The 23,077-nt window shown below is 40.9% G+C and overlaps 2 protein-coding genes across 2 annotated transcripts; both read right to left on the bottom strand.

Annotated features, from left to right (window-relative positions):
* Positions 1 to 5,280: 5,280 nt before the first annotated feature.
* LOC131893223 (uncharacterized) lies at positions 5,281 to 8,438 on the bottom strand. Its single transcript, XM_059243198.1, has 5 exons — positions 8,191 to 8,438; positions 7,987 to 8,121; positions 7,630 to 7,925; positions 5,590 to 6,014; positions 5,281 to 5,525 (listed from the first exon to the last, which is right to left on the bottom strand). The coding sequence occupies exons 1-5, from the start codon at positions 8,436 to 8,438 to the stop codon at positions 5,364 to 5,366; spliced, it is 1,266 nt and encodes a 421-aa protein (XP_059099181.1). The 3' UTR covers positions 5,281 to 5,363.
* Positions 8,439 to 9,930: 1,492 nt separating this feature from the next.
* Positions 9,931 to 21,772, bottom strand: LOC131893419 (RIMS-binding protein 2-like). Its single transcript, XM_059243442.1, has 2 exons — positions 21,013 to 21,772; positions 9,931 to 14,311 (listed from the first exon to the last, which is right to left on the bottom strand). Exons 1-2 carry the CDS (start codon positions 21,208 to 21,210, stop codon positions 10,253 to 10,255), a joined length of 4,257 nt encoding a protein of 1,418 aa, XP_059099425.1. The 5' UTR covers positions 21,211 to 21,772; the 3' UTR covers positions 9,931 to 10,252.
* Positions 21,773 to 23,077: the final 1,305 nt, after the last annotated feature.

Below are 23,077 nucleotides of genomic sequence, written 5' to 3'. Positions count from 1 at the left end.
CCGAATTCATTTTACTTAACTTTATATTCATATATCATCTGGTCGATCAAGGAATCAGAGTAGGCAGTTTGCCTAGCTCTAAAATAAAGGGTTGATCAAGAATTTTGATGAAAAGCTTGTCCAAGTCTGGCTTAAATCTAAATGCCCTACCTTGGCAAAGTCGAGTTCGATTATATTGACTGACTCATGACCACCGTTGTCCAAAATATGCTAATGTATTGTCAATTACAATTGAAAAGTAATTGTCATAGGACTGAAAGCTGTTATGATTTGGAAAAATTGCCGGCCATCCATCATCATGTATACAAACTCTTAACTTGTATCAAAGTATACAATGTCGTGTCTAATTCTTATTTACATATCACAATTGTTCAAAATTTCACCTTTTGACTTATCAAACTCTGTTGCTCTCGCAAATTTAGTGGAAAATAGAGAGAATAGTCTCCAATTTGCTCAAACAATAACATTCTAGAAGAAAAAACCAGAGAAACAACGAAAATGCTTGTTCAAATTTGACTTTGGTTTTGAGGGAAATAATTCAGCGCAAAAAGAAGAGTTGATGGGTATACTTAGAATCTTTGCTTTCTAAGGAGTTGGTGACAAATACTGGGAATATGCCCGCAGGGAAAATAATGAAATCATCAAGTTTAGAATGGAACCGAATTTACGACTTTTGTTGAAAAACAACCTCAAATAATTTGTACCACAAAATGACGTACAAAATTGGCCTTCAACGCGCCCTGATAAGAAAAGATATCTACCGGAAGTGCTAATACTCAACTATTTCTAACAGAAACCTATAAATTATGATCCATTGCTCTTTCAGATAATCAGTTCTCAAAGAGAGATACATCATTCCCTGTTTCTGAACTTTTAACAAGTACTTCATTTCTTGGATCATACTACCGAGGCGGAAAAATGAAAACAATCGTTCAACATCAAAACAGTGTGATACCTCAGCGGCAAAACAGCTATCTTTGCCCAAAATGTTACAAACCCCACAAGAGCCAATCTGGAGCCAACAATTGTTGTAAATAACCCAATATGACAAAGAAATAAAACAGAATATAAAACAAAATAAACGCAAGTGTATTGGTTTTGAGAGAAATAATTCAGCGCAAAAAGAAGAGTTGAAGGGTTCACTTAGAATCTCGCATGATCGTATTGAGTGGGCAAAAGCGGAGGACACATAGATCGAGTAAAGGTTCAGATGGAAGTGTATTTCTCGACTAGACATGCTCAGAAGTAAACGTCAATCATAACTCGCATGACAACATCACAACATACCAGAATCTTTGCTTTCTAAGAAATTGGTGACTGACATGAACATAGAACATGCATACAAGTTAAATAACATGCATATCCCGGAAAAACAATTTCATTTCATTATTGAGTTTCAATTTCTGGATGTGTGAAAAAGCAAAATTGATGCCTATATTTCAAAACTCTTCTCTTGGATGTAAAGGCATAATCAATTTAATGAGTTTTGTGGGAAATTATTCAGCGCAAAACGATGACTTGACAGGTTTACTTAGAATCTTTGCTTTCTAAGGAGTTGGTGACAAATAGTGGGAATATGTCGGCAGAGAAATTGAAAAACACATCTATTTTAGAAAGGCACCGAATTTACGACTTTTGTTGAAAAACAACTCTGGAAAAAAAACTCAAATAATTTGTACCACAAAATGACGCACAAAATTGGCCTTCAACTTAGGCCATTGGAGGAAGTCGGAGATTATCATATTTTTGACTATGGGTGCAGGATTGGTCATCTAGATTGATTGGCTTTGTCAGCTCCCATCGTTGGAAGCATCTGGCGGAGAGTCCGACAAAGTTCCGTGACGTCCAATACTCCGAAAGGATTTCGGACCAAAGAGAATAAGGTGCTGAAATAGGTTTTAGTTGCAAAGTAATTTTCCTCTTGAGAGGCTCAGACTTTTTTGAGTATAAACTTGAGTAGAAAAATATTGAAACACCTCAAAAAGTCGGAAACATTTTCTGGGTTTGATTTTATTCTTGATTGGCCTTTTTTCTTCTCAGTCTTTCGCCATGATCAACTTCGTATTAAGAAGTTAACAAAGAAAAAAAAACTGAAACTTTCCCCCTGTCTGGCACGGAAGCATGAGTTTCAGGGCCCAAGCAGAAAAATACGATTAGTAAATTGTCTATACCAACTCCAATTTAAAAAAAAGCGTCGATTTGGACGTAGTATATTTAAACTTTTTTTTAAGGCATTAGACAAGGCAAACCACCTCATGTTGAGGTAAACACTGCCAAGTGATGGGATATGTGGATCAGTATAAACATGGATCTTATCACGTTTGAATAAAAAACGCAAGTGGGGTCCTGAAGGGCATAGTATCGACATCAAGAGATGTTTCATCGGGAATGCCGCAGGGAAGTGTCCTTGGACCTCTATTCTTGCTCTTTTATGCAAAGGATCTCAAGGCTGAACGCGTTTCCAAGATGTCGAAGTTTGCTGATCTCCTCTGTGAGATAAAGCAATGGGTAGACGAACAGCCTTTGCAAAAGGACCTGAAAGCTGGCTAAAAACGGGCCTCTCAAAATGGCATGAAATTGCAAGGACAGAAGAGCACATTCCTGCGCTTTGGAAATAATTGGAACACACGAAATTTTGTGCATTTTTGGAATGAGTGCGTATAGCTTTCTGTCGCAAGTTCCCAATTGATCTTGATATTGTTTTTTATCCTCTGAATACTTTCAGCTGGCATTACTCGGAGATGCGGAGGAAAGCAAATGGTTTTCTTGCCCAACTCAAGAAGCACTTCCTTACCCCAAGATTTTGGGATCCGCATAGATAATGATGCGCAATTAAACTTGCGTACTGCCGTTGGCGGAGTTCAATACTCAAGTGCAGCGCCTGGCACTTAAAAAGGTCATCTTTTGTCCTTGTCCTAGACTAAGTTCAGCTTTGAAGGACAAAGGTGATAAAACGAATCTGGAAGTTGTCCAAAACGGCTCTGAGCCTTGGGGTTAAATTCATCTAAAATATGGAGGATCTTTCTCAATCTCACCTTTGCTTGCATAATATTTAGCCATTTACAGGACACGCTCATCAGCGCGTATTAGGTTGGCTTTACACTAGGATGGAAAACCAAGCACAATTTCGGTTTTCCATCCCAGTGTAATTGTTCCGCTTCAGAGGCTTGGTAGTAGTAATGTCAGTATCTCTTCCTATGCTGAGGATACAAAATTGGTAGTTGGTAGGAATGGTCAGGATTCCGGTTGTCTGGCAAAGGTCCTAGACCAAATTTATTCCTGGGTTGCTGCGAGTAACATGGCCTTGAATGGAATGAAATTCCGTTCAATGACCTTTGGGTCGACGCCATTAGACACTCCACTATTAGATGATGAAGGTAAGGACATTGAGCAGGTCTCATCCATGAAGGATTTAGGTGTAGTCCTCCAAGATAATGGAAAGTTCGATGAGCATATCCAGTTGAAAGTTGGTAAGGCTTTTCAAACATGTGGTTGGATATATCGCACGTTTAAGTCCAGAGATAGTGTCACGATGCTAACTCTGTACAAGTCGATTGTTCAGCCGCATCTTGAATATGCCTCTCCCATTTGGGCTCCAATTAGTTCAGCAGGTTTGCAAAAGCTCGAGCAGGTCCAAAGATGTTTTACTAGGAGCATTGAAGATATGAGAGAGCTCTCGTATTGGGAGAGAATAGAAAGGTTGGGATTGTACAGTACTCAGAGAAGGTACAAAAGATATCTGTTATTGTACGTTTTCAAAAGCATTCACGAGCTTTGTCTCAACCCAGGATTTAGGGTCAATTCTAGTGACCATAGAGGCTTCATGTGCGTTTTGAGAGCACCTTCAAGCCCTCGAGAATCCAGGCTAGTTAAAACAATGAAGTTCATCTCTCTTCTTTCTCTGGCTCCTTCATTGTTCAATTTGCTGCCTTCAAATATTCGTAGGGCGGATGTAGGCGTTGATCCAGTAGCCGGATTTAAGTCAGACTTGGATAAGTTTTTGACTAAATTCCCGATCAATCTTATATTCATGAGTTAGTCAGATCAGCCAACTCTAATTCGTTGGTCGATCAGATAAGATATTAAAATAAAAGTTAAGTAAAATGAATAAATTTCTCGTCTTGAACTGCTCCAATCCCAGCAGCGGTAAGGAAGTCCGCAATCAAAAAAATATTTTGGTAAAGGAGCAATGACGAGTTATGTCATCAAAAGTGTTCCTGATATGTATTAGTTACCTTTGCAGTGTATCAGGGCGGACGAAAGTAATTAAACGTTTTGTAGTCAAACTTTTAGCTTAAACTTTGCCTGACATGACTTGTGCAGCGACTTTTTTTGTGATTAAATGTCCCAGTCGATCAGTGAAAACGACCCTGATCTCTCTTTAGGCAACCTTCTGGGATTACGTAAGAATGAGCTTGTCTTATCCCTCTCAACTTTTCGCAAATCATGTGTCTAAATTTGACATGTTTAGTCTCACAGAAACTCAAGTTCAAGTTCGGAAAAATTGCGCGGAGATCAAAGCAAGTATTAAGTTGACTTTTATTTAGATTCATTTGGCTCCAATTGCATTACCTTTAGTATTCTGAAATCGAAAAAACTAATTGCTATCACGAAGGCTTTTCTTCTTAGAAAAGATCCTTGATGTGACATCTGTCAAAGGGAACTGACGAAAATGAGTTTTTTTAAATACTAGTTCAAGTCCGAAGATTGTCCGATTTAAATAAAGTATTTGAAAGTTTTGAACACAAAGGCTTGAAATTTGTCGGACAGTAAGAGTTTGACATCAAATTTGACGTATTTAAATTGTTGGTTGAGCGTCTTTCAATTTCTACCGTGTTTGTTCTTCTTATCAGCAATTCTGACAGTCTCTAGGCATCATAAGTACCGCACGAACTTCAATTTAGTCCATACAGAAGCACTAATGATCCACAAACGTCTTTGGGCGATATTTGTACTTTAAATGACATCATTCGTACTTCCGGAAGAAATGGCGTGTTACTACTGATAACGAGTTTTGAATCAATCAGAAGCCCGAAAAAGTAAATTACCCCTCGATTTGAAAACACCATTTTGCAAGAAATAGGTACAAATCAAAAATAAAACTGACCTGCCATACGCGGCCAAATGATGTTTTTCTCGCTCTTCTTAACAGGTATCACACGTTTTGGAGCAAAGTATTCCGATAAAGAAGTTAAAGAGCGAAAATAATCTCGCTTGGAATCTCAGACGATTCTAGATGCCGTCAATTTAAAAGGAAAAACTTGCTGAGTTTGGGCCAAATCATTTTCTGCACTTTATTGCATGAGCAATTAAAGACATACAAAATCAAAGAGAAAAAATTAGCAAAGCATCAACATTGAAAATCATTTGAATCTGATAACTTCGAACTCTTGAGCTTCTTTCACGAGACCTGTCAATCTCTGAAGCATTACCTCCTTGGCCTTGAGAGTCAGACTTGGTCCAATTGGGTCATTTTCTTTCTCCAAAACGACCTTGTTTATAACTTCTTCCGCGTTAAAGATGGCCTGAAAGGAGTGATTTGATAAGTCCCTAATTTATACCTGTCATCGTTTGTTGGGTAATTGATACCTGAATGTTAACAAATCCCATGTATAGGCCATGAATGAAACAGTTTTTGAAGTCTTGATGGAACTGCTCTTCTGGATATACACGAGGACTAATTCCCCGCATTTCCAAGTTCAATAAGAGTTCGCTGTGATACAGCTTTAAAAGAGCATTCAAATGATCTTTGCGGAGATCAGGGGTAGTGCTCTGATAGAACAAATGGACTAGATCCATAGTGGGCCGGGTACGCATCGAGTTTTGGAAATCGATAAACTTCACATCGGCAATAACTAGGGGATCGGTTTGATCGGTTTGGAAGAGCACATTGTTGTTCCAAAGGTCCCCATGTCCAATGACTTGAAAATGGTGATCAAGAGGTTTTCGGACGGCTCCATAATCTTCCTCAACTTTCGCCATGATCTCACACAGATCCTGGTACACCTGGGCATCTGAAAAGAAGAGTCATGAACAAAGGTGGGCATGGCCGGTTTCGCTTTGGCCGGCCCAGGTTACTTCCAGATGAATTTTGAAAATAATTGAGTATAGATAATAAAAACAATGCGTGCACGTAAGTGGATAGAAAAATAGGAAGAAAACAACAGATGAGGACAGCTTGTGTGATCGGTAGACATTGTTCCTTTACACCTCCTCGCATATCACGGCAATCTGTTCAAGGGTTTTTGGATGGGCTTAATAAAGCGATGGTTCTAGAGCATTTTGATACCAGCCACTTCGATGATATAACCTTTGGCTGAGGGTGTCTCATATCTAGAGAAGATCCCATTCTGAGGATCCTGGATGCGAACTTAGGTAAGTTTCCAGAGGAATTGGCCATGAAGATCGTGGTACTCCTTGGAACTACTTTCTTTTTCGAATTGAAGCTTGAAGTGATTTTTCAACCTCCTGCCATTGTTGGCGTCGCTCAAATCAATCGCTATTGAGCTAGAATCAAACACGGACTTCTAGAAATGTCGACTGCGAACGGAAGCAAAAACTTCTTATCTCCGAAATCGTTCACTTTATTCCAAATAAACATTTCATGCGAAGCTCAAATCTGCATGGCGTAAAGCTGCAATTACGGCAATTTCTTCAAGCTGGCCAGATTGAGGAGAAGACCGTTCGGTTTTGGAAGTTTTAAGAAAGGAATTTCAAAATTAGTTACCCTTTTTTGGGCCCGTCGCGGTTTGCTTAATGTTCAAAGGTTTGAAATTGTCAATCTAGCTTCTTGTACCTAAAACTCTAGAATTACACCACTCAGTGCTTGTTTCCCTCATATTTTATCGACTATTTTCCCAACTTCTTTTGGCCGCTATATTGACAAACTCAATTGACTCTTTCTTTACAACTCTAGTCATAGCAATTCTGAGCCACTTTCCGAATTAAAGTTATAAAATAAGGAACGTAGATCTCTTCAATTAAAGGCAGGTCATTCTTATATTATCCACTCGTAAAGTGGTTTGTTTCAAAGTTATGTTATCCAAAAACTTATGTAGCTGACCAATAGCAATGTTTACTAATTGATTTTGGATTTATCTCCTGAGTTCCCTAGCCATAGTATTAGGCTCAAATTTGGCCAATTTCATTTATTCAACACGATCTTGTGGTCAACAAGATTAGGCTGACATCTTTACTTCATGAACATAAGTGTGAAAACGGCAAAAAAGTCGGAAGAAGTCTAAAAGACCCCAATAGTCGAATAGACCCTAAAAATTCGGAAAGTGTTAAAAAAGCTATTCGACTTTTTTTTACAGCTATTGCTATGACTACAGGGCTTGTCAGAGAAAAGTTACTCTAACCAAGCCACTTGAGACTTTGCTTTGAACACATTTTGGTAGTTGGGCAGCAGGGTGTCGGGCTGATCGACTTCTCTTGCGTTACTCGGTTTCAACCAAAGCAGACAAACTGTACATTAAAAGATTGTTTAAAACAAGTTGCTCGAAATTTAAAAACGAAAAGTCACTAAAAGTGTTTATAGCCAATATGAATTTGCCTTCCAAACCTTCCTACGCAAATAAATGCTTTTTTTTGTTTTCGGTCACATTCATTCATTTACTTTACACTTACCATACTCTGACTCAAGCAGTTTCAAGGACAATTTGACCATGCCCTTAAATATGGCTCTGAACTCCAGGGTAACCTTTGGGTCCTTGGTCAAGGCAGGGCCATGGTGGGCGACATCCGATATCACCCCAAATTTGCTGTGGAATCGCTCAAAACCCATTGACTGAATTAGATGGTGTCCATAAGCATGAAAGGAGCCCAGTTTTAACAGAATTGCCTGCATTTGAGGCAGATTTAGACCCTTCCGGGCATCATTCAAGACATATCCACTCGAACTCAAGTCTTCCAATAAAATGCAGCTAGATAACATAAAGACGAAAACATTAAGTCTCAAATAATCCGTTATGAACATTTCCAAACCTATCTGATGAGTGGTACAGTCGTGGAGCAAACGATGTCTTTGATTCGTTTTCATAGTTGATCAAGATTTGGTTGTACATAAGCGCTTCTCGATCAAAAACCCGCATAGATTTCCACCATTTGGTTGTTGAAGCACTAAAATTGGGAAAATTAAAATCAAAAGAGCTTCAGCGCTAAAAAAAAACTTGGGATTGTGGGGTTTACTTCAGAGGGAGAAATTTTCCGACGACTTTATGAACATAAGCCTGATTCGCATCCTTCACAGTTGAATGTATCGTAAACCTCTTTAAGACGCTGGTAAAATTCTCCCCAATGGCTGATCCTCCTTGAATGTCAACATCATTGATGATGACTTCTTGGGGATCAATCGGGTGGCCAATTTGTTCTGTTTGTGCTAAAGCAGATATCTTTTTGAACACGTCTTCGGAGGGATGGTCGTAATCGGAATACATAGCCCTGAAATAAAATTTAAAGCCTAAATGATCAAAGCAAACATGGCATTACATAAGTGAAATTGTGGCTATTTTATTAGATCTGTTCATTCATGATAAAGAAAGCATCATTCCTTTACAACCGGGCAATGTTTTCCCCATCTCAAAATATTCAGGATCAACCTTGGATTTGAACAATTATTCAAAATCCCCAAATTCTAGGGTGTGAATCAACATACGTTCTATGTTTTCTGAAGGAACTTTTCATGCAACTTTCAAAAGCCACGGAAGAGCTTTTCAACAAGTTCATTTTGTGCTAATAGCTTCACTGAGACTGCCCCCTTTGTAGGTACAGCCTTGGCTCTTAAAATGTTGTTTTTGTGAGATGAGATAAAGACAAGTGTTAAAGCAATATTTTTCAAAAAAAAAGGAAAAATACCACAACTAATCTGAATCGGATCGGGTAATAGTAATAATAAATGATTTTTAACTATCACAAAGAGTTCAGCATTTGTTTTCTCTTTTATTTCTACGTAGGAGTCCTCACGACGAGCAATAAAACTTGCGCAAGGCTATTTACGTAGTCTTTGATATCTAAGTATGATGTTGATCATGAATCAATAAGAGCAATAATGTTTGAGAGCATTTTCTATGCCTTCTTTTGTTGTACATTCATTAGCACTGAAAGAAACCTCGACAGGCAATCTCATTGATTTCAACTTTGGTTCGGAAGTCACTGAAATTGCCCAACAAGATAAAGCCTTAGTCAAACATTCATTGAAGTCATTCAACAACAGTTTTTTGTTTTAAACTTGAAGGTGACGAAGCATGTTAACTTATTTGATGCTCAAACAAAAAAGCCTTGAAGTACAAGTATAATGAAACTAAATGTACTCCGAGCCACTTGATTTAATCGATTTATCACCTCTTATTAGATGAGCAAAAACATCGAATCAATGGATTAGTCTCAACAAATGAAATGAGCGAAAAATTTATGATTGTATCAATACTTTGGGGTGAAATGTTGTTTTACTTATTATTACAAGAGCCCTCGGACTTAGAAATGCAATACACCATACACTTGTAGAGTAAGGTCATAATTTACCGACCGCGGATTTTTGTGTTTTTACAGAAAAGTACCTTGGTCTGCAGCTTATTCAAATTTGAGGCGGAAAAACTTGCCTTTGGCAGCTAATGCACAAAATGGTGATAACATGCTAGTTTTTCCTAACAAAATAAATGTAAAATATCGGCCTTGAAATTTCTTGTAATGATCGATGTTCGCTGTTCAGTTCGTTGGCTAAGATGATTTCGTTTCTTTCAAGACTTCAAATCGTAGAGCTAACTTTCGAAACTGACCTGTGATGTCAATGAACAATAAGGTTCTGAACCACAATAACATGGTTTCAGGAGCATTGAAACTCATGGTTTGATATGCCTAATCTAATGGTATTACTTATAGTAAACATCAATCAATCTTTGATTTGACATTGAGCATTGTGTTCACAAACCGTTATCCTAGCAAAATGAATTTTATTGAGCTTTGTATCAAGTGATGCAAATTATAGAACATTGAGGATCTCTTTGAGGGTGGGGGAAAATATGCGAAAAAGTGATATCCCATATATGATGCAAAATAATTGATTCTTGGCAGGTTCACCCACCACAGAAGAACAAACTGAGAGAGTAACACGGACTGAATCTTTGGCATCAGTTTTCCGAGAGTTTATCACACATTCTTTCGAGGCGTCCGTTTTATTTTAGATCCAAAGATCCAAATGTAACACAATGAAATCCCATTTCATACTGGAAGAGGGATCCTAACACACTGGATTTCACCACCGCTTCTGCTGACCAAGTATCCGGGGTTGATTGGGATGATGAATCTGAACGCTGGTGGTTGATGATGAACTGTATGGGACGGGCATGGGTCCAGCTTGAGCCATTATCCTCATCAATTGCTTGGGATCGTAGCCCGGTGGGACATCGGTCAGAAAATTAGAAGGCACCAATCCTCGTTTGCCTTCGATTTCCCCCATGAAAAAGCCATCGTCGTCCATGTCTCCGTAGACAAAGATCAGGTCGCCAGTTCTGAATGAGAGCTCCACCTCAGAGTCCACATTTGGCGAGAGTTCGTGTGGGTCATAGTCATAAAGGGCTAGTTTTCGTTTGGCGGGCATGTCCTCATAGATATCGCCCCATCTGTCGTCGATATTTGAGGCAGAAAGTTTGGTTGTGGTGGTATGATTTGCGGATCCATTAGCTTTGGAGGATGACGAGGATTGCTCGCGAAAGAGTTCTTCGGCCACATGCTCGTCATCCACCTGAACTTCCGACACCATATTGCAAGGGACGTAGCCGCGCTTATTGGCGGCCTCGCCCCAATAGAAACCGTCCGGATCTTTTTCGCCATAGATCTTGATGAGTTGACCTTCACGGAAGGGCAGCTCTTCGTGGGCGGACTCTGGATTGGGAGACATTGTCAGGGGATCATAATCAAAGAGAGCCACAAAGATCCGGATTCGTTCCGGTTTGAGATGGCTGTTTCCATTGAGCATGGTTGAGTTCGAGTTGGTGTTATTAATATCATGCTGACTGATTTGTATCGTGGGCCGGTAAAGAGAAGATGAAGAATGATTGGATGGTTTATGGAAGCCGTTGGTGCCATTGGTGCCATTTTTGCCGTTGGTGAAATGCTTTGACGTCTGCACGTTCTGCACTGAAGAAGAGGACGTGGACGTGACTGAACTCGACGTTGTGAACGTACTTTGGGAGGATGACAATGGTGAAACTGTATACTGACTAGTGCTGACTTTTTCTACCGTGGGGTCCCATTTGTTTGGAGCATTATAATTGGATTTGTAATTGCTGATTGGCGATTTCGCCTCCTTGTAATATATGGGAGACTTCATTTTTGGGGTGGAACAACAGCTGCTGTCACTGTCTGTCAACCCCTCTTCAGGCTCCTCCGCGATATCTGACAACTCCGACGGACCAATGTCCGAGTCCAGCTCAGGATAGCCACTACTGTAATTAATAATTACTTCCCGGGGTTTCGATCCGTATCCATTGAGGGTAGGTATCTTCATGGTGTTCTGGGATATCTGATCCAGATACTCATCTTCAGAGTCTGACTCATGATGATGCCCGTTTCGAACTGCAGACTTCGAGGGATTAGGTGGGCAGGTAGGAACCAGATTACGAGGAATGACACAAGGTTCACTATCTTTGGACAGGTTATCCAAACTTTTGGTCCGGACAGTGATTCGGCTGAGTGTGAATTGATTGTCCAAGTCAATGACAACTTGGTCTGCGGTCCCGGATTCGACATCTTTTAACCTCCGGCCGTCAGCATAGACCACGTAACCAGTGACAGGAGCGCCGTTGGAAGTTCCTGAAGGGTTAATTGTAACCGGCAGCCATGATACTAGGAGTGTCTTTTCTCTTGGCCCTGCATCGACTTGGATATCAACTGGGGCCTCGGGTAGGCCCTTAGGCTCGGTTCGAATCTCCACACTGGAGGACAAACTCTGCAGATTATGACCGGAAATGTATGGTGCTGCTTTGATGTTTTTGGCACGGATGGTCACTTTGTAGCTGGTATTTGGTTGGAGGCCAGTGAGAGTGTGTCGAAACACCCCTGGCTTGACAGTTTTCACTTCCACATTGTTGACACAAATCTCGTGCATGAAATTGGAGTTAGACGGGATCCAAGTTAGGTTTGAGGTGGTGCTGGTCGTTCGGATGGATTTCACACTGGTTGGGGCCAAGGGGGCATCCTTGCCAATTACCATGGTACAAGCGGCTTCGTGGGACGTCTTTCTGTTGAGGCCAATAGTTTTGACACTCACTCTGTGGATTATGGTGGCATTTACTCCATTTACAACAGCCTTGAAGCTCCTCTCATTGGATCGGATAGTACTTTGGACAATCCCATCAACAATGACCTGATAGCAATCAATTTTGTTCACAGGATAATCCGGTGGGTTCCAACCAATTACCAATGACTTGTTTTGCAAAGCTTCCAGGGTTAATTGCTTAGGAGCAGGGATACGATTCTCATTATGGTTCCCGTCTCCTTCATCTTCTGTGGCTTCCAGGTCAGTGCAGGAGGCATACTGGGGCAAGTTCTTCTTCGCCATGGGAGTAAAGGGCTGATGGTTGGACGCTTGGGAAAACTTATACGGTTTTTCATCTGCTTCATCAGAGCTTAAGAAATCCAGGTCATGAGGGACGGAGGTGCACACAGAGTCATCACAATCGCCAAGGCCCAAGATCACTTGCTGGTGGAAGTCTTCCAGATCCTGTCCTTCCAATTTTCCAACAAAATTGGAAGGTACCAAACCCCTTCGTCCATCCAGGAGCTCACCGTCAAAGAACCCATCCTCGTCAACATCCCCCCACACCAAAATATAGTCACCCGCGTTCACTTGTAACTCTGCCTCTGGGCTTTCGTTGGGAGAGTGCTGAAACGGATCGTAAGAATATCGGGCCAAATACACAAAACACCATCCTTTCCCAGGGATTTCAATGGAACCATCTTTATCTATCATTGCATTGCTGCCATAATGAGGCTTTGCTTTTAGAAGTCCTGCTCCTCCGCCCCCTAAAAGATTGATTTTCTCGTCACCAGAGACTCCAGGAATCTTGTTCAAGCTCCCGTTTGAGTTTGAGTGGTTTATGTTGTTCCTCGATGTCGGACTGTTACTGGACCCATTCAGGCTACTCTGGGAGAGAAACCCCGAATCAGTGATTGCCGAGTTGGTCCTATGGAGGGGGCTTTCGCTCTTTTTCTCGGCTCTCTGTTTTTCCAGATCAGCCAGGAACTTGTTATCTTGTTCAAGCTTGGCCATGATTTCGTCAATTTCCAAGTTATCTGAGGGCTGTTCCATATCCGACGATATTGATTCCGGGCCATACTTTTTTAACTCTGCCATCTCGAGAATTAGCTCTTGATGCTTTTCGTTCTGGGATTGCTTTTCCCGTTCAAGTAGAACGATTTTGCGCTTCATTTCGTCTATCAAATCAGCTTGTTTCTTGGTGGCTTGATCTTCCACCTCATCTTGTTTTCTTTTCAGATTCTCCAGCGCCTCTTTGTATTGTCTTTCAATCTCTCGCCTATTCTCAGCCGCGCTGTGCATCTCGTCGAGGACATTCTCAAGACTGCGGACTTTACCAGAGAGGTTTTTGACCTCTGACTGTGCATTCACACATTCACTCTCCACCAAAGACAGGGTAGATTTGAGTGTCTGGCATTCCTCACTTACGTCCTGCAGCTCAACAACCTTCTTCTGCAGATCGCTATTAGCAATTGTCAACTCGGTGTTCTTTTCAATGACCCTGGCCAATTGAGATTCAAGGTCTTGACAAAGGGCTGACTTGAAGTTCAATGTATTCATGAGCTCTTTGCAAGCCTCATCCTTTTCCTTGAACTGAATTTCCACAAGCCTGTGCTCATTCTGTAAGGTGTCCAAAGAATCTAGTTGTTGTTTGAGATGATGGTTGGTGGATTCCAGTTCCAGGAAGCGTTGCAAGTCCACCCCGTTGTTCTTCTGCAGAGAGTCATTGGCGATCTGCAGGTGTCGTTCCAATTGGAGGCGTTCCTTTGTCACCTGTTTGATGATGCATTGCAACTCCATGCCATTCTCCAATTGAAGCGTTTTCTCCAGTTTCGAAATATCCACTTGACCGCCATCCTTGGCTTCTGACAACTTCTTGCTCACCACTTTGAGCCTCTCCTTCAACCGGTTAATCTGTTCCTCGCGATCCTGAACTTGGCGCTGGAATTCGGCTTCGCGCTCACGCAACCTTGACGAGACATTTGAGGCTGGTTTGCGCATTCGTTCACGTGGTGCCGTTGGAAGCTCACGCGGCGGAGCGGATGCAGCCCTGACCTGGAATAGGAATTAAAGAAAATTGGAATATCGGTCACGTACACATCCACAACCACAACTTTCACCCCTCGAGTGGAGCCTAATCATCTTTTTGTGTCTGTATGCTTGGTAAACTCAATGTTGATGATGATAATGATGATGTTGCTTGTTCCTATTTTACTTGAAATGGGTACGTTTCGTGGTTTTCCATTCGATTCAATTCAACCACATCTCGAATATGTTTCGCCTGTTTGGGCTCGAATTATTTCATTAGGGTTGCAAAATGTGAGAGTACTGGTGTTGGGAGAAACTAGATAAGTTAGGACTGGGAAGGAACGAAAGTTGTCTTATATTGCACGTCTTTTAAAGAATTCAAGAGCTTTATCCCAACCCAGAGCTCATGGTCAATCATAATGACATAAGAGGCTTAAAATACGTTTTGAAAGCACTTTAAAACCCTCGAAATCCAGGTTAGTTTAAACAATAAAGTCTTCTCGTCTTCTTTCTTGGGCGACTTCATTGTTCACTTTGTTTCGCTCTAATTTTCGTTGGGAGTACGCGGGCGTTGATCTATGTAGCAGATTTCAATTCAGCCTTGGACATTTTTTTAACAAAATACCAGATCAAGCCCATATTCAAGAGCTAGAAAGACAGATCACATATTGTATGAATATGGAGTTGAACAAGAACTATGAAAACGCCATCTTGAGCAATATGACCAACGATAAGCAAGTTCGGAAAAACATTCATTCATTGACCCCGTTCAAATCGTCATCGAAGTAGGGAATGAAGTATAATTCTCCAGCAGGCAAGAAATGTTCTTCAATAGCTCTTACCTGTCTTGTTTATTCCATTCAACGAAATCGTCTTCGTTTCACATCGTTTATGGCTAGAGGGCTGAATTCGATCGACGAAGCACAAGTTAACCAGTGTAAACTCAGAAAGAGTGTCTCGTCTGTTCATGGTATCTACGTAGGTAATGCACTTCAAGCATGATCTAGGAAAGTATTGCATTTTCTGGAGCACATTTGCCATTTCCATTGTGTTGCATAGGGCACAACAATGGCTACCTCCAATGTCCACTGGCAAAAGACGGGCTGAATATCTTGTCGCTCTGAATGGGTCAGAATGTTTTATGTCTTCATTGGTGTAATGATGTGAAAGTACAGGTTGTCCATGCTCATGACAATTTGTGGGAGGCTCAATGATAAATGAACGTTAATTCCTCTCCTCCTTCTTTCAGCATTCTTTTCAATGCAAAGGTTCTTGCTGTTTTAATAGTGTCCCAACGCAAAATCAAGCACCACATACCAGAAAGGTTATGTTGCAACATCTACTGATTGCACCCACTTCCTGTTCAGTCAATCAGCAATAAACATTCTAAATCAATTTTAGAGGATCACAAAGCATTTATCCTCTGAATACAAACTTCCTCAAACACGTCACTGATATCAGTTGTGGTGGCATTTATTTGTAAACATTGCATCAAGATTCCGCCCTCCCTCAAACGATACAAAAAGCTGTTGTGGGTGCCACAAGCTGTAACTGAACATCTTAGGCCGATTTCCTTTTACATTTAATATTCCGAAACAACCACGAAGAAAAACGTCCTCGTGGCCACAGGGGTCTTCAAAACAAGAATGAATTACAGGAACTCGTTGGACTTCAAGCCATTTCGTGATGATGCATGAGTCTGCCAGATTCATACGCTGTGAGAATTCACATATTCGTGGAGGAGTGTGAGTGTGCTATCATGAAATCCAAGCGATGCCAATTCCAGCCTGCCACTTTGTTTTGAGAATTTCTCATCCATTCCAATGGGATAGATCATCAAATTGGCATGAAGCTAGAGGCAATTTTACGTCTATCAATGCCTCTAAAATTAGAGGAAGTGGTACATTTTCAATCCATTCAAAACATGTGCCAATTGTTAGGCAAACTCTTCCCACTCATCCATAGAGAGTTTTGTGGCAATTGATTTTTTGTAAATCATGAATTTGAGCATGTGCGAGATGTTAGATGTTAGGCATGCGTTTGTGCGACTTATGCCCTTGGATATGAACCATTTCCAGTTGGACTTGGAAAAAGTCAGAGCATGACTGGGCCTAATTGCTCTTTTCAGGCTCTCACATCTCTTAAAGACAAGTAATTAGCCCTTATCTGTCGACGACTTACGAACCCATAGATCCGCTAATCCAACACATTTTGTGGGCTACGTTAGCTTGAGTAGCTGGACAGCTTTTCAAAACAAGTTTAGACATTTTAAATTCAATCGCAGTGTCGCAATCAGATATGAATTAAAAGTGATGCATGGACAAAGCCAGAATTTGTTTCACACAAGTCAAGTTTTAAGTATGTGCAGTATTTTCAAGTTTGGTTTCTAAGAGGCAGGCTTTTCTTAATGAAGTTACCTTGTTTGAGAAATCACTCATCCGTGTGGAAGAGACAGAGAGAGAGAGAGAATGGATGGATCATTCAAATGAAATAAGACATTCCCGCAAACATATGGCGGCACATTGAAGCTTTTGTGAAGTCTGGGATTTAAACATCATTTGGGAATTCGATTCTTTTCGAGGAAATTGTTGCCAAAACAGTTTGGTTCAAGAATAAACCGTCAATTTGTCATGCAGTAGACAAGTCAATGGACGGCCATGATGAACGCGGAAAGGCAATCTGGTTTTGTAGACCCATTTCAAATTCGGTGCCCTATTTTAATGCAACGGACTGAAACCTGCTCCGAGATCTCTTTTCAAGTACTTTGGATACTTTGAAGTATTCCATTTTTGTGCTTGAAGAAGTTATAGCTTTGGTCCATCTTTTTTTAAACATGGGTCAAATAAGACCTTAGAAGGCGAAATCAGTGTTGCTAATTCAATGTCCAAATGTCAACATATGTGAGAGTGCGTACGTACATGAGTCTATTTCGCTTTCAACAGTGTTTGTATAATTCATGCTTTACCTCTTTCTAATTGCGGCAGGATTTCTATTTGGCTTGTGGCGAAGGTAATGCTTGAAAAATACCAGCCTTGCAACTCTTTGTTCTTGAATCATAAAAGGCATATTTGCAATGAATGGTCACCCTTTACTAAAAACAGTGTTGGATCTTGTCAAGTAAGTTTATAATTTTCTTGCGGCAAAATTAACGGCATATCATAAAAGGCAAGCACGTAAAAATGCACCTGTTTCAGTGCTGGTGCTTGGTCAGATAAATTTGGTGGTTTTGAGAATGGCGATGCCAATGTTGCCGTGCGTGGTTTCAGTTTTTCTGTCATAAACTAGCCATCTTAATATGGCGTAGTGAAATCCGGGCCGTTGAACGTTTTCCAGATGTTGAGAAACTAAGCCGAAAAGTTCCCACTAAGAATTTACTTTTTCAGAAAACGATTTGCAACCGTCTCCGCAATGCCATACCTGTTTCAAAAAGAGCCTTGGGAACACACTAACTCACCTTTGGCTATTTAAAAGCCATTAAAGCACGTGATGCTAAGATTTGTTGCCCCCTTTGATTCCTCACACTCTGTCATGGAGAGCTATCGATTGATCCACTTTCTCATTGGTCTTTTAAAATTCGATCAGATTCAGTTTTTCTTGAGTGTGTTTTCGGCGGCAAAATGAACCTGCATTCTAACGAGTTTGTAATTGTGGTAATTCTACCAATCTAATTTGATTAATGTCCGGTGCGGACATATCCACAGCCATTGAAGTATGGAATGTCTGAGCTCTATTCTATTTGTGAATGGACATGAATCAAGGAAAGACGGAATGGAGCGATTTTGGAGGCGTTCAATTTTCAAATAGTCCGCTCTTGCGTCATTTGTGGAGGGGAGTTTCATTCCGCAGGGTTCTGCCCGAGTGACTTTTATTTCGTTTTTGCACTTCCACCGTCCACAGAAGATAATCCAGTCTTTAACCAAATAATGTCTTTCCAAATCGGTGTGACTGTTCTCTTTCATTTTTGTGAGCGTGCAAGTTCAACCTACAAAAGAGCGCTTTGTACGTGTTTCTGTTTTCTCTGAATGCATTAAAGCTGACCATTTCACATATCTTCCTTTATGTCACCAATACGGCTAAAAGAACAACACTGCAATTTATTACTTTGGCTCCCTCTGTCACCTAGAGCTGAAAGTGACCAATAGCCATTCCAACGAGGTCAGATTGCAATATGCAATTATAACATTTCGGCGCATAATTTTCAGACAGGTAAATTTTAGCATTAAATCAACTCATGTCCTGGTTTTTGAGCCAATGAATAAATGGCTCTAAATAATGTATCTTGAAATGCCGTAGCACCAAATGACTTGTCCAAGACGTGTGCAGTCTCCAATCGGTACCAATCTCATATTTACACTCAACTCTTTATCTTGGCTAATTGTTGAAAATGGAATCAGTTTCGCATAAAAAGACCTCTTGCTACACCAAGCAAAGCCATGTTTAAGATTAGTCGTCTTTCTACTTGATCCTTTGTATGCATTTATCTGAAGCAAGAAGACGTCAAAAACCTCTGAGGTGGAGATGAGGGCAGGTGTTCATTCAATCCATTTAAGAGACGCGCTTAATTGCCTTGCACAAGGAAATTGTGGTCTGAGTGTGGAAATAAGTCGAAGAACTGTGGCATCTTAATTTTACTTTTACCTGACTGCATTTCACGACTCTGAAGTTTTAAAATCTGTTAGGTTGGTTGAGAGACGTAAGTTGACCGAATTGTAACGAACAGATGGATCTTTCCGAGCATGTCTTCCGGGTAAATGATTGGTTAACTACTAATTGTAAAAAAAGAAACAAGTGGGAGAACAAGTTCAGAGGATGGAGATCCTTTAACTTGCTCCCTACGTCAATTTTGTTCTAGAATTTGACCAAGGAGCACTTATCCAGGGCAAGCCTGCTTAAGGTAGAATGGCATTTTAGGCTTGAATTTTCAGCGGCTCGACTCGGTCGATCTCTCAAATGTCATAGAGCCCGCTCAAGAAACGAATCAGAAAAAAGAAGCTGAAGAGGATCTCCGCCCTTTCAACAAATTACCTTCGTGCCTACAAGCGAGAGTGAAAGTTTCTCGTGAACGCCAAAATGGCATGAACTCCCCAAGTAAAGTGCACAGACAGGCTTGCTGCACAGTGGATGTGATCCATAGTGAGCTCAAATTGGGGAATCGCCCATTAAGACCACCATAATTAGCTCTTCTACACAATTCCACTAAAAAATCAGGGACAATCTAAGGCCTCATGATTGGACCGTGCGCCAACTTATTTCATGGTTGATTGATTGAGCCAGGAGCTCACTTATCGGAGTGTTGCTAAATCTGATGAATGTGGGGCGGAAATGGTCAGAAGCGTCCATTTATGTACTTAGAGTACTTTGGTTGACCTGTTTCAAGATTTGATCTGTTCAAAAACATAGATCTTGTGCTGGTTCTGGATATCAGAGATAAAATGAGTGTTCAAATCTAGATGCATGAAGATATGACCACAACTTGACACTGGAGATTTTGTGCTCGTTACAACCAATAACTTCAATTACAATTGACCATCTGTGTGGCCAGTGGTTTGACATGAACTCTGTATAATATCATCGAGTTTGACCAAGCTTTATTGCACACATGACTGATCGTCTCACCCTCCAATATTTGGTAATGTAGGTTTAAAATTTTTCAACCCTCTTTCCGCAGAGCGGTAATCAGAAACAAATCAACCAACCAAAACATCACATTCATTACACCCAGCTAGCATATGTTGGATACATCGCTTGAAAATTGGCTTTTTTCAACCTTGCTATTGGCAAAGCTACTCGTCTATCAAGTCGAATGACAACAAACCTTGAGGATCTCAACGATCAGGTTGGTTGGCATATATTAATATCTATCTTGGAATTTAATTTCCTATAAGGATTGCATTTAATGGTCACTCTAGCCTTGTCGATTGGCATTGATCTATGTTATTGGTGTGCTCAGTCAAAGACAAAAAAACTGTAACGCCAAAACCTTCAAATCAAGCGATCTTCATGGCGAGAGAACCTTCTGATGGTAAGCAAGACATGAAACCACAACATCGAGAACTAATTGAGGGGAGGTGCACAATCTGGCCAGAAACCCCTTCATTTTCGGGAAATCTTGGAAGAAGCATGAAATTCTTGGTCCTCCCCTCATCAGTGACTGAGGATTTCATTGAATCGGTTTTTGAGAGCAAGTCCAAGACCGTCTCATTAACGGGGGTTCAGCTTGCTGAGCAGAGTTAAAATGTCAGTAGGACTTTATCTTGGGAGATTAGGAGGCAATGGCGTGAAAGGTGGTTCTGATGATCAGATGATCACCATGCTGGAACCAGTTGCAACAAATAACTGCGAGGAGAGAGCAGCCTAATTTGATATTATCATGATATTCAACAAAGACAAGCTTGAGAATTTCTCTTGACTTCTGAATCCAGAAACCCTTTGGGGTTTAGATCAATCAGGGATTTTCTTTCCCTTTCCGAAAACCTGGGCTAAATGAGATTGAGGGAGTATTGATCACCTAATATCAGGCTCTGTTGGCACCTAGAAGCCCTGAGCCAAATCAAGAATTGGACCTTGTTGAGTCAAATCTATACAAGATTGAACACATCTCATATCCCTAGGAGTATACCACAAAATCTGGAAATTTCGCCGTCATATTGCCGTCACGAAACTTAACGCAAAGTGGAATCCGCTATCAAATCCTTGTTCATGATCCTAATGCCTCGATGTTTGCTTACCTTGGGCAATGATCTGTGTTGGGTACGATTCTTGAGGTTCTTCATTTTCTCCTCGAGTTCCTTGGTTGCATTACTCAGCTCCTTGTTCTTCTTCTCGAGGCTTCTGAGGCCCGTTCCGGCCGAAGTGGCTCGAACATTGGGCCTAATATTGGGATTGCTAATCCTTGACCGCTTGGGCTTCTCCACTTCCTTCTCCATATCCGAAAATAGTTTGAAAGATTACGTCAACCTCTCACGCTCTCAAGCGGAGCCAGGAGCTGCCAACAAGATCCTCAATTCCAAGCATATTTGAAGCCACAAGTTTTTTGACGGAGTGGTTTTTCTGGTTCCTCCGATCTTGGCCAAACCGCACTCCCGAGCACTGACACTAGTTCTACCGCCAATGCTACTGGCACTTCATACTGCATAGGATGAGCAGCATCCGTCTCTTGTCTCAAGTTTGTCCTGAAATGGGCTTCCTCGAGCTTGCATTCTCGATTTCTCCTCCTCGTTCTCGTCCTCCTTGTCGTCCTCAATCAATGCCTTCTGCCTGAAACGAGGTTTCTTCTCGGTTTATTCACAGGTCTCTGGGCAAAAAAGGCTTGTTATGGATTTTGCTCAGGGACATGAGTCACGGTATTGGAGAAAGGACCTCTTTGACATCACGGGAGAAAGCACCTCTGTCACAAATGTTGTAAGAATTTCACGTTAAAAGGTGGCAACTAACTAAGACTCTGAGACCTCTGGCTCTCTGGAGAGTCACACGAGTTTTCAGTGTGTTTCCACCTGGAGAATATGCTCTGGTGAGCGTGTACGTCCGGTCGAAACTGACGAACTGAGAAGAACGAGGAATCTCTCACCTGTAAAGGTGGGCTCCATCCACATGGACGGCCCTACCAGTCCTGCAGCTTACCTACTCGCTACAAAACGTAGGTGTGTACACTGTTCGAGTACCAAGCAAGTACAGTGATCCATGCAAAGTGAAACCCAGGCCGACGAGTCGACGTTACATACAACCTATTCCACTACGAGATGTGGAGGCCTGCTTCTAGAATTGTGGTGGTTGGACGTTAAGTATTAGAAGATGAAGTGGGCTAAGCCTGTGCGATAGACCAATATTGGACATGCCGATAATTCTCAATTAACGAAATGTATTATATTTTAATGTCTTAGGCGAAGATTTGGGTGTTGCTTACTTTGTCATTTGAAACTCGTTGTGGATTAAAAAACATGGCAGTATGAACAACATAAATGTGGGGGTAAAGATTAAGTTTAAACTCACTTGTTGAATCAGGTAAAAAGACTATTCAATGATGTAAAAGTGAGCAGCAGCATCATTGAAAAAAAATCTTTGTAATCCTTTCCCTAACAATGATACCGTCTTTAGTGGAGAAAAAGGTAAGGAATGGAAACCAGGATGGACGGCAGAATGTCTCAATTTCGCTCAATTACGTTTTTTGACTTTCTTCTTCAAAAAGTAGTTAGGTAAAATGGCTCTTGACAATCGAAAACAAACAATATATAGACCCCCCTTCATTACTACATTAACTCTGCAAATAGGTCCCAATGCAAGTGTGCGTATTGCAATCCTGTTTAATAAAAGGCCATTATCCAATTGTCCATCACGCAAAATCGGTCTACAATTATCTGGTTTAATGAAATTTTGCCATGTGTTCTTTTTGGCTTTGTTTTTCCCTGAATTTACCAAACGTTGTAGGGAATGAAAGTATCAGCACTATCAAAATAAAAGATTCCCACTCTTCTATATGTTGGTATGGTAAATTAAGTATGCAAAAACTATGAAAATTGACCATCTTGTGGAGAACAAGTACGTAACCGTCGAGACACATGACATTGGAAAGTAAATACAAACACTGTTGGTTGACAGATCATGTTGTTTTATTTTCTTTGATTTTGTGATTTAGTTGATAGTGATTTACAACAACGGATTGCTGAAGTTTGACTCAGGTGTGGTTTACAGCAGGTGCTACAAACGTAGCAGTTTTGCTTCGATGACACATTTCTTTCGGGCCTTGACACCATTATCAATGTTATTGATTTTGACGGGTCGCGAAAATCCTGCCAA

Source organism: Tigriopus californicus, chromosome 2 (assembly GCF_007210705.1).
Source record: "Tigriopus californicus strain San Diego chromosome 2, Tcal_SD_v2.1, whole genome shotgun sequence".
In the NCBI taxonomy this organism is placed as follows: domain Eukaryota; kingdom Metazoa; phylum Arthropoda; class Copepoda; order Harpacticoida; family Harpacticidae; genus Tigriopus; species Tigriopus californicus.
This window is presented reverse-complemented; position numbering and strand designations above follow the sequence as displayed.